This window comes from Zonotrichia albicollis, chromosome 1 (genome assembly GCF_047830755.1).
Source record: "Zonotrichia albicollis isolate bZonAlb1 chromosome 1, bZonAlb1.hap1, whole genome shotgun sequence".
Classification (NCBI taxonomy): Eukaryota; Metazoa; Chordata; class Aves; order Passeriformes; family Passerellidae; genus Zonotrichia; species Zonotrichia albicollis.
This window is the reverse complement of record NC_133819.1, coordinates 131,350,947-131,363,415: the sequence shown is the minus strand read 5'-3', so window position 1 is coordinate 131,363,415 and position 12,469 is coordinate 131,350,947. Positions and strand designations below refer to the sequence as shown.

The following is a 12,469-nucleotide window of genomic DNA, read 5'->3' as shown; positions in this document are numbered from 1 at the left end:
TCTAATCATTGTGCCTTTCTTACTATATTTATTTTGTTGACCAGAAAATAAAAACCTTTAAGCTCCCTTGCAAAAGACCAATGCTTAAACAAAAGTACTTTTTTAGTACTGGCACATGTATTGCAATGATATTTTCATTCTGATCAAGAATTCACTGCCAGAGCAGATCTCTTTAAACAGCCTTTTATATTCTTCAATTCATATTTCCAAGTACTGCTTAAGCATGTCAACTAGGCTCCTTCTGGATGAAATTATGCCAGGAGATTTTCTCCAGCTGCCAGCAGGCTTTTGTTCCATGGGGCCAGTCAGAAGCCAGTCCAAAACAAACACCCTGGAACTCATACAGTGGGGATGTTAGAGCATCTGCAGGAATTGTTTTACTCTGTAGCCACTCCTGTACTGGATAGTGCTGGTGTATATGTAGCCTTTGATTGTGTTGGTACCTTGTGTTGATATTCCCACTGCAGCTGTACAGCATAATTCCCAATTTAGCCCTTAAGCAGACTTAACAAATCTTCATGACTACAGAAAACATATTTACATTTTTCCCCCAGGTATTAGTTTCCTTATATTTTGGTGAGTTTTACTTTTTTTTCATTTATTTATCTGCCTGAAATAATTTTTTTCCGGCCAGCTTTTCTTGCTAAATACAGTGCTACTGAAGTGATTGGCAGACAAGTAGGTGTGGATGGGATTTCTCTGAATTGTCAGGTATTGTCACAAATCAGTTCAGTCTGATTCTCAATTTTTTTTTTTTTTAATTCTGGGACACTGCAATAGGAAATTCATTAAGCATTGTTCTTTTTGGAGGTTTGTGAGTCAGAAACATTATGAAGGGATCCTTACTAGTTGGGTGATCTTTCATATTAATTCCTATTTTCTTGAATAATTATGTATTAGCAAATGCCTGATCTGTGTTCTTATGTTGTCAGAAACTACTTCTTATTGTCAGCTGGTACATAGATGTTGGACCAAGACATTTGGGATAGCTAGGCAGTCTCTGTTATGTGGTATACAAGAAGCTGGAGATTCCAGTGAATGTTTTATAAGTGGTTCGTATTGAGACTAAGGTGTGCTTTGGTTTGGTTTGTGGTTTGGTTTTTCTTTTTAATTAATGTAATTAAAAGAGTTACTTTTAATTAAAATGTACTCTTTAATATTTTGCAATATATGTTCCTCTTGACTGTCCTATTTTGCTGAGATGGATTGTGCCACTGTAGCTTTATCCTTGATTAATGTCCTGTGTAATTGCTAGAACAGAAAATGGTTTAATACCATGTGAAATCAGTAAATCCAGTTTAGAATGTTAGCATAAAGTGATGGAAAGTGTCTTGAAATCTAGGATATGCCATGTTACTAAAGAGGATGCGTTCTCCATTCAAAGACAAAATATTCACCTTTTTTCCCTCTTCCTTTAAACCATGCAGCAGTCTTCAGATCAAATTTTGTTCTTTTGCTCTTCAGCTTTTGTTCTACCTACTAAGTTTTGGTGTTAGCATTCAGGAAACCTAGATATAGCTTTATGCTTTACCTGTGGTATGTGATTTCCATTCCTTTTGTCTAAGCAGACAACCTCTGAGGGAATTGTAACCTGTCCTGGAAGAGAGCAGGAAAGCCTGAAACATTTTATGCAGCAGTACAGTTATACCACTACCAGATCCCTACTGAATAAAAATAAGCTGTTTATATAGCATACACTAAATTTATACCTGCATCAGGAAATCTCAAATAATTGAATAATGTACATTAGCTTTTCTTCTTCAATCAGCTTTTCTTTTTTTTTTTTTTTTCTTTCTTTCTTTCTTATAAAGGTATGTGTCATCTTACAGTTTTTAAACGTTTGGCTTATCAATTGGGACTATAATTATTTTTCAGATTTGCATCATATAATTTTGTAAGTGGGTTCAAGTTTAGAATCATCCAAATTTATCCTTTCTGCTGGAAATAAATGCACAAAGCCATCCATAATTTTATGTTATTACTTCGTTGGAGACTGTTCATCTGATCTGATACATAAAAAGTTCAGCATTTTCAATGAATCCAGTTCTGGAAATCATTATTGACCCTAAACCAGTGGATTGCACTAATGAATGCAAATTTGGTAAATGAAAACATCTTGTTTTGTCTGTAATCAGATTTTCTTGCTGATACTATATGCAGGTGTAATTTCAATTCACTACTGATAGTTTGTAACTCTGTATAGTGTTTTCTTTTTAGTGAATCCGTGGAGGGGGGATTCCAAAAATGGGCTGAAAAAGAGTAAAATTTTTGCAATATTCCCCTCTATTACACAATGTGGAAATTTCTGTTTTACACCCCTCTTTTCCTATCATGTTGCCCAGAACTGTCTTAACTGTCCACACTGCATAATTATTATTTTTGCTGCCTCATTTTGTCCAGGAGAGAAGTAAAGCATGTGTTTAAAGATATTAATATTCAAAAGACTGTATTGATGGCATTTCAGCTTAGGCTTCTTTGCCAAACATGGTTTTCTAATACTGTTCCAGAAAGATTTGCATCCTCAGATACCTCCTCATGCCACAGCCCAGAGCATGCAAAATGCATACAAGTTTTATGTTATAAAAATCCACCATGATAGCATCAAATAGCCTTCGTGTTGTTTTGGATATTCTGAATTAAAAACTAACACTGGTTTGCTGCCATAGAATAGTAATGTTTTAGGACAGCACACAAGGCCCACAGGAGAACCAAGGCCAAGTTGTGTCACCTGTACCAAAGCCAATTTGTGTGTTCATCTTCGGTCCAGAAAATGTTCAGTGAGCTTCAAACCCAGTGGGATTCATGCATTATGAATTGTAGCAGGAAACATGACAAGCACAGAGATTTATTTTTTTGAGTTCCACAGCATGCAAGTGTACATTTTTTTATCAAAGCCTCTTGGATGAGATCCTCTGAAATACTATTTATCAGAAATTCCTGACTCTGTAGGAATCACAACTTGATTACAATTATTTCAAATATATGAGACCTGAGATTTTTTTTTTTAAATTGTGGGGTTTTGAGTCAATGTTTCTTCCTCATTTCTTAACTGCACATGCTGTAGTTCTCTCCCTAAGCTGAAGTTGCATTAGTGTCAGTACCTTATGAGAGTCTCTTCTGAGAGCTGCAGTATTTTTGCTCATTTAAATTAAGGACTTTGGTTGAAAAAAAATACTTGATATTCATTAAAATAGTAATATACACCAGGATGGATATATAAGGATAACTCATGTTTCAGGAAGGTGTATTTAGGAGCTCCCTCCTCTAAACATGTGTTGATCACTGAACATATTTGTCATTTTGTCTCGCTTCCTGAAAGACATAACATTAAGAGTAATTCTGGAGTTATATACTACAAAAATTTGTGTAACCTAACATTATAGATAGTCAGAAGTGTTTACAGGAAGGGTCACATTTGCATTATGTAAATTGAGGTGTTTACATCCAGCTGCAGAAGCATGTCCTCATTACAGTGTCACCACTGGCAAAGTGAGTTTAGAAAGCTTCTGGTCATTTCTTTGGTCCAGTTTATCACATGCTGAATTGATCTGGTACAGATATTTGGAGACTGTACTGTTATCTCTATCGGATTTTTTTAAACACAGAAAATTGTAAATATGCAATTCTACAAAGAATTACACTGGTCTAACTCAGTGAATGCTGGACTGCAAGGTAAGAGGAGGACTGAATGGCCAGGATAGGGTAGATGGGAATATTTTGAACTGGCTGTTCCACTGTGAAATACCTGTTTGGAACCACACCTTGCTATTAAGCATTTTGAAGTCAACAAGCAGGGAGGGGCATAGAAGAAGTATAGGCTCATGACAGAGGTAGAAGAGATGCCAAAGGGGACAGCTAGGGAAATAGAGTCCATTAGTGTAGGAGATGGGTTGGGATAAAAGGCAGTCAAAGCTGATTGTCAGAACTGATTGCTGCAGGAAGGTTATCAAGATAAATTTTAGGTAAGGCAAGCTTCAATGATGGAGCTTGTCCAAAATCTAAAGTGAATGTAAATAATAATGGAATTAGCTTTAGTGAAGTGATAAATGGTGAAAAGAAGTTCAGACACTACTTTGAAGTAATTTATTTGCAAATTTGTTGTGAGTGTTCCGGGGACTACCAAAATCTGTGCCTGGAATTCTCTTGGGAAAGGGAAGCCTAAAACCAGGTTCCTGATTCACTCTCAGTGTCAAACACCTCATGACAAGGCTGGGTCTTCTGAAGACTGAGTTCTCCCTTGCTGTGTTGAAAGGGTGGTTGGGAAGATGACATCACCAGATACTCATTAGAAAGTTTCACTCAGTGCCTCCGTAATGTGACAGGACAGTGGACAAGAAGGGTGAGACTCAGGAGCCCCTCAGATTGCAATGATTTGTGAAATGCATCAAGATTTTCTTTAAACCAAAATGAATTACATTTTCAAGACCGTACTAAGATTAGTCATGAGTAGTGGTAGTTACTAGGAAAATATGTACTGCAGAAACAAAACCAAAAAAACCACTGTGAATTCCACTGCAACAAATTGTCTTACAAGATGGCTGTTTGTTTCTCTTTTAGAATAAAAATTTGCAAAACAAACAAAGAAGCAAGAAAAACATACCACGGGATTACAGTGAATGGGACAAGTATGTTTAATTAATTTTATATTTCAGTTTTTAATAAATCTTATTTAACTAGGGAACACAGTGTATTTTGCAGAAACATAGTATTAAGGTCAGCATTTTAAGGAACTGTAACAATGGTCAAACTTTGGTTTTTCTTAATAAATGTTCTGTTAAAATGCAAATGACACATGTTGCTAACAGTTGAGAACAAGTTAGTGTACACTTTTGTACAAGGTGTGTGAAATACAGTAAACCAGCAGAAAAATAAATAAAAATTAATTATTTAATTGATGAGATTTTTAAAAACAGCTCTAGGGTTACTTAACATGGAGCTGTAAACATGGACTTGTCTATATCTAAGGCACAGTTCTACACTGAAAACAAAACTGATGAATACTTACTCCTGCACTGAACCCCACTAACCTCAAAGAATGAGCTTCAGGCAGTGCATCAGTTTACTCAGATGCAATTACACTTAATAGAAGTTTAGACAGTAACTATTTTAGAATGGATGAAGCTCTGATACAAAGACATTCTGCCTCATGTAATGGTGGCACATCACCTTCCCAAGTTACGTGGCAGGTTCATGCCCAAATGGTTGAACACCGAAAGCAAAAAGCACATTGTTATTCTTGTGTTGCACATTGTAGAAGCTTTTCTGTAGTTCCTGAAATCTGGAATACAATGGTGTAGAATCAGAGTGAGGAGGCACAAATTTCCAGTGCAGTAGATGGAGATACTGTGGGGTTTGGGTAATGAAACTATATCCCAAAGCCCTTTAAAAACCCCTGTTCTGCATAACTTTTGCATAGCAGTTATTTTCATGCACTTATCTTTCAGAAATTGGTGCCTTCCTGCTCAAATGTGGACAAAGAAATTAGGTCATAAAAATAATTTCTGCAACAATTTATTGTTTCATTTATTCTTTACTCTTGGTACTGTATCTTTCCAAAGTAATTGTACAGATTTTGTTTACACATTTATGTACACAATCTTTAAGTGCTTTAGCATGCTGATAGTAGTAAAGGTTGTGAATTTTCCCATAGAGTGTATTTATTTTGGATTATGAGTACGCTGAAACAGAGCTGTCTGAAAGATGTTTTCCAATATAAAGCATATCATAGTTTTAAAATGCTTTGAGGAAAATTTCAAAGCTTTCAAATAATTGTTTAGGCAATTTCTAAACAAAGTGTTTCACTTCTTATTTTAAAAACATTTATTTGCAATGTGGTTAATTTATAATAAACAGGTAAAAGTAAGTTAGCAAAAGATCAGATTCAAAATGGAGAACAATTTGTGTTATGTGAAAAGGTTTTGAGTTGGAGAAATTTTCCAAATAGTATCTCAATTTCAGAAAGAAAATATTCATATTGTCAAGATTATTGTGAAAAGGCTATTTTCCTTTAAACCCTACACAAAAAAGCAGTAAGAACAGTGTTTCTGTGTAGTGTAGGAATTGATTATTACTATATTTATTTTACAGTATTACAGCAGCAATATTTCTTTGATATACATTCCTAAACATTGTTTTCAAAAGCTGCTTTAGTGTAGCTTTTGAAATGTCTGAGACTTCTTGTCTCAAGTTTACAGTATAAATTGCTTTGAAGCTGTTTCTTAGATATTTTGGCAAAGGTTAATGGAAATGTTTGATAGAGCTGGGATGGAGCCTGATGATACTGTTTCTTAAATTTTTTCCTTTTTGGGGGAATATGGTGAGGAGGTGACACAGAGATTTTTCTTGGTCACCAATAATTGAATGCAGCCTGTATCTCTTTTCCTTTGGTTTATAATGAAAATACAATATGCCTTTCTATCAGCTGAGGAGTCTTGCCATGCAGCATTATTGAATTGGTTGTTTTATGAATTAAAGGTTCGATGTGGAAAAGGAATGTTCTAAAATTGATGAAGACTGTGAAGAAAGTAACTCAAAAGCAAGATTCTTCTGTAGGCCAAGTCTACCCATAATTGAAAAGAAAATTGACACAACTGGTAATATCTTAGAAACGTAATTTTTCTTTAGTTGTAATACTATGTTGTAGAGTATGAATACTAATTAAAGAAGTATATAATAAAGTGCCTTTATTTTTCAGCACCTAGAGATGCTGAAAGTTGTTAGATCATCAAGTGAGCTTGAAGCCATGTTTGAAAAAAGTCTAGTCTTGGTTAATAAATAGTAAGAATGTTTATGTTTAGTTGACAGCACAAGGTAAAGAAGTAAAGCATACATCTGGTATTATAAATGAATGGTAGAGGTTAGCCAAGTGCTTTTTTCTACAGTTCTTCATGCTCAATTGTATGCCTATCAGAAGAATTTAGTGTTTTATTACAGAAAATAAAATACAAATTTATCCTTTAGTAAGCCATGTGCTTTTTAAAAAATGCAGACTATGAGATTCAGAGTATTTTATCTCACTGTTTTGGTTACATCTGTGCAAGTTGCTAGTTGTTGTTATGTAGAAATATTTTTTGCTAGGAATGACAAAGAGAGAGAAAATTTTTATTGCTACTCGTGAGAAAGAAAAAGGCAATGAAGCCTTTGCCACTGGCGATTATGTGGAAGCAGTGACATATTACACTCGGTGAGTAAATATTATTGTGTTCATTTATTTTAATAACTCTTACTTGTGAATGTTTGTTTCAGACCAGTGTAATTGAAGCAACTTCTTATTGAAGCAACTAGTGACAATTAGTTTATTTTCAAAAGAGCAGAAAGATTTGACAGAAGAATATTTAAAGCACTGATCCATACTCATATTAATTTTTATTTATCAGAAGAGAAGGGGCTAGAAAGTGATGGAATGCAATCTGCAGTTGTCACAAACTTCCTCAGATTTTTTTAAACCATTGAGATTCAAGGGCATGTTTACAAAAATAAAAGGATAATCAGAGTGCTGAGAAACTAAATAATTACAAATGTAATTTAACTCTGTGCTCTGAAATGGTAACGATTTAAAAAACCCCTAGAAATCAGAAAGTGTCAAAGTTGTTGTTTAGAAATTTAGAGTACATGGGAATCTTGGGGTATTAATTACCAGTGTAAATGGAGGATAATGATATGACACTACTGTGAGATGAAATGTGAAGATAATTAATGAGCTACAATATTATAGTGGGATAACCATAAAAAATGTATGAGAAAGTTAATACATTTGTGGTCAGTGCAGATAAGTATGGAGAAAATAATGAATAGAAATAGTGTGGAACAGAAATAAAATAAAAATGTACGAGATTTATGTTTAGGAATTATCATTCATATTGATAATGTCAATGAAGGAGTTAGGATTTTGTAGAAAAGCTTATGAAAATTAATGTGGAGGTTGCTGATATAGATAGATATGTATATATGTATGTGTGTGTGCACACTTGGAATGATATTCATAGAGCACAAGCTGCTTAACTGAGGCATTTGATGCATGATGGGTTTGGTTTTTTGCAGCTCAAGGATCTTTCTTGTTTTGTTTGGGTTTTTTACACAAACATTTAAAAAGTCTATAGCTGTATTTCATATTCAATAAATAAAATACAAATACATAATATAAAAATAAGTAAAAACGTCTGCTTTTGGTGCATAAATAAGGTACTAATAACTAAGGATAGGCAGAATCCTTTCTAATGGAGAAATGCTCCCTTTTTGGCCCCCATGGAGCATTGCATGCCTTCTGAAATGTATGATAGTGACACCATGCTGTTCTAACCGGTCACTTTTCTAATCCTATCTGCAATCTACTTTCTCAGAATTATAAATATTTAAGTAAAATATTTTGGAGTGAGTAGTTAATAATCTGAAGGGGTCATCTGTGGCTAGAATGGAAAATGACCTCTTCTTCTTACCCATTGGCTTTCTTGACTGGCTTGTCAGTCTCTTGCCTGTTCCTCTTGTGTGAAGACAAACCTTCACACATTGAATCACTGCTTAGACTAGAATGCATCTCCTCGTCTTCCTCGTCCTCCTACCCTTTTTAAAGGGCATGCACAGATTATCCCACTGGGATCATAGCTGCATAGAGCTTTTATTATTTTTTTTGTTTCCCATGTGTTGTGCGTTTGTGGACAAGTATTTGAGATTGTTCTTCAGCCATGGTTTTTTTCACCAGGAAATTGTGTCTATTGCAGTGTGCAGTCCCCCAGGCACTTCCATTGCCATTCTTTCCAGAGAGCACAGTTTAGGGTCTTCCTTGCAACATTACCAAGGTTGTTGGCAAAGATTCCCTTATACCATTTTGTTATGTGCATCCTAGCTGTCCTTGTTCCTCAGAGACGATCCTGTTGTCACAGAAACTAAAACCCTACCTACAATACCAGCCCTGCAGCCAGACATGGACCTGGACAATTCATCCACAGCTACCTGAGTCTTTCCATCTTACAAGCAAGATCAAGGAGAATCCCTTGTGTCCTCCCCCACCACCATGCTTTTCATCATAATCCCCAGAGCTGTGTAGTTACTGTTCATCTCTGAGAAGTTCCATCTGGCAGTTTCTTTGGAGTCTACATGGATGACAGGAGGAGGCAGTAGTCTAAGTGACAGATGAGCCATGGCATCTCCTCTGCAACACCTCAGGTCTAAGTCCTGGCAAGCAAGAGGCCTCTGAAGACAGTAAATCTAGTTGGTGGATGGTTGCCTGTGATGACTTAGGAGGGAGTCTCTAACCACTACTGTGGTTAGAATACCAGTATTAATATTCCTTTAGCTTCCAGTAGTGAAGTTTTTATAGATTCAGGTTTTCCAACTCTGACTCTAACACGAGCAATATTCCCTTTCTTTTAGGAGTTTATCAGTAATACCAACTGCAGCTGTGTATAATAACAAAGCTCAAGCAGAAATCAAACTTCAGGACTGGGACAATGCTTTGCAGGATTGTGAGAAGGTACTAGACATGGAACCTGGCAACATAAAAGGTAAAGTAGAAAATAAAATTTCAATGTAATATTTTACCTCTAGCAAATGAAATGGTATATGTTGTTAGTTGACTGAACTGAGCTGTATACAAATAAGGAGCAGCATAGCTCCCCAAAGCAGTTTTAATAGTTCTTTGGGGGTTAGTGAAGTTCTATGCAGTTCATCCTGTTGCTGTGTAAAGGGAATTCTTATATGGCAGCACGTCTTCCATATGATAACTATAAGCCTTCTTGTATTCATGCAGTGTTTCCATAATACCCACACTGAATTATAAACTAATTTAAAAGTGACATGAAAACAAGCAAAGTTGTTGGTTTATTCCTTTCTGAAGTCAAGGACTTGAATGTAGCTAACTGTATTTCCATGGATGGAGGTGGAAAATTTGAAAATTATGAAAAGGTGCTTCACAATTCATGATTGTTGCCTCAAAAGATGTCATGTGAAATTGCATCATTAAAAATCATCAAGAAAACAGTTGTTACTAATATAAAATTAAGTGCAGAATTTTCAAACTACATAACTGCACTTACTATATCTAGAAAAACCAGTGTGTTTTTATTCACTTTATACTTTAAATACATAAATAATGCACTTCATTCTTTTGTAGCTCTGATGCGTCGTGCCACTGTGCACAATCATCTGCAGAATTACCAGGCAGCTATAGAGGATCTGAATGAAGTGTTGTCTGCTGAACCAGAAAACTCTATGGCTAAGGTAAAGATCAGTGAGTTGAATGTGGCTAGAAAGAGGTTGTACACAGTTGTAGCCTAAAGTGAGTACAGTTCATGTTGTTTGATGTAACTATGAGTTTTGATCTGCTGTGCCATTGATCAGCTTCCCAAGACCACATGTGGTGGAAATTAGGTATTGAATGTGGCCAGATCTTCTGTTCATGACTTGATTGTGGGGAAAAGCCTTCTCTATTAGTGTAATTTAGGTGTCTAAAACATTTTCTGCTGAACTTGCTTGCAGTATTAGTGTCTTGCTGATCAAAGCTATTTGGAAATTTCTCTTGAAAACATCCATTGAGATAGATGCATTTAAGTTTGAGTACACGAGAGGAAAAATTCAACTGATGCCAAGCTTTTGTTGTTACAGTGGTAAAGTTTACCCAAAAGGAGAAAAGCTGGATTCTGTTCTTGTGTGTTATTATAAATCTTCATTTCTCATCTCCAGGGTAGAATGAAAAACCTTTCGTACCTTCTGATAAATCTGGACTCTTCATAACCAATTTTGGATCAAAGAAAGCCAGACACTTCTTTGAAAATTAAGGTCAGGATGTGGTCCTTGCACTACTATTACTCTGGCTGTTAAGGAGAGGATTGGTTTGTGTCCTTTATTGATATCTTAGGGATATTTTGCAGGTTAGAACAGTCCGTGCATTTGGACTCTGTGTGTCCTGAGAACCTTCTGTACTGGGCAGTTTTGATAGTAAACTGCTCATTGTATGTTAATTATGAGTCCATCATACTACTGCCCTCCCAATGTTTTTACATATGACTTCTGGATGCTGTGCAATTGTCCCAACTTCTGACTTCTGTCCAGCTCTTGTTGGTGGCACATTGTAAGCTGCTAGCAGCTTGTTGATTGCTGCTTCTTTCCATGGAGTTATTTATTACTATTGCTTATACCAGAGAAGGTGGTACATGCCTCTTGTTTTAAATTGACCACATACAGCATTTATCCTTTTTAGGGTGCTCCTGGAGCTAAGTTCCTGTCCAGAATAGTTCCTGAGTTTCACATCAACCAAAGAATTAATTACATGTCTTTAGATCTGAGTTCTGAAAGAGATTTTGGTCTTTTTCTTTTCTATTTACAAGACTGAATATCTAAATAGTTTGTGAGTCTGTGATGACAAATTGTACAAGTCTATGTGAAAAGACGTATCAAATAGGCTGTGCTGAGACTTCTTATAATACCAGACAGAGATAGTCACTCATTTTGATTACACTCTTCCATGACTTGCTTTGCTGAGCAGTGCTTTTGTAGCTGAAAGCAGATATCTGTACTTTGTCCTTATTCATGCCAGCTATTATGCCTTGGCTGGCACATACAAAAATGAGAAGTGCTTGACAGGGCATTTTTTCAAGTTTCTCATTGCTTGGAGAATCCTCAAAACTCTTGAGATAAATATGAATGTATGGAACATATGCAGAGTGCATGTTCATATCCAGAATCACTAGTAGAAAAGTGAATTGATTGTCAGTAACTGGAATTCTTCAGGATACTTTGTCCATGTGAATCTTTGCTTGATCCTGTTCTTGTCTTTTTCTTGAGACAGGAAGTACTGAGAATGGCACTTTCTTGCACAGCATTGAATTACAATTACATCAGAATACCATATAATTCTGGGTGTGTCTTACTCTGCTCTGACAGTGTAAAGTGATTTAGTGCTTTATGGGTTACAGTGATAGTGCTAGGCTAACAGCTGGCCTTGGTCTTAAAGGTCTCTTCCAACCTTGATGATTCCAAGTGCAGTTAAAGGGGATTTTTTGAGTAATGGAAAAATATTATGGAATGAGAAGCTGTTTGATCATTTAATTGCAGTTCTTATAAAGGAGCAAACCTTATCATTGTTCCACAGTGTCCTTTGCTACACTGTTAAGGGACTGTTGTCTCTTGGTTCTTGTTCTCTCAGTTGTATTTTTCCATCAGTTGTCCATCTGACATCAGATTCTCCGCAGCATAAGTTTTGATTCTGATTTTAGGCTATTTTGGAGATTCTCTAGGGTACCTGTTTTCCACATCTCTTCTTAGTAGACCATGCCAGATCTCACAATCATAAATCTACTTTTTTCCTTTGAATTTAGTGTTTTTTTTATTTTTGATAAGCAGCGCATTCAAGAAAAGTATTTATTTATTTATGTGATATCTTCACACAAAGATGTGAAGATATCGTGTCTATTTCTTGTGAGAGAGACAGAAATTCACTATTACTCTTGGTTTGATGCTGACTCTTGTCACATTT

At 35.7% G+C, this 12,469-nt stretch overlaps 1 protein-coding gene across 5 annotated transcripts in view; it reads left to right on the top strand.

Moving 5' to 3' along the window:
* The window catches only part of SPAG1 (sperm associated antigen 1), a 37,962-nt gene that overhangs the window by 3,267 nt on the left and 22,226 nt on the right, over nt 1-12,469 (top strand). For all 5 annotated transcript variants that reach the window (XM_026795282.2, XM_026795249.2, XM_014264407.3 and 2 more), the window contains 5 exons: nt 4,558-4,625; nt 6,475-6,593; nt 7,078-7,183; nt 9,370-9,500; nt 10,109-10,215. In XM_026795282.2, the coding sequence (XP_026651083.2) occupies nt 4,558-4,625; nt 6,475-6,593; nt 7,078-7,183; nt 9,370-9,500; nt 10,109-10,215 (531 nt within the window). The remainder of the gene's footprint in view (nt 1-4,557; nt 4,626-6,474; nt 6,594-7,077; nt 7,184-9,369; nt 9,501-10,108; nt 10,216-12,469) is intronic.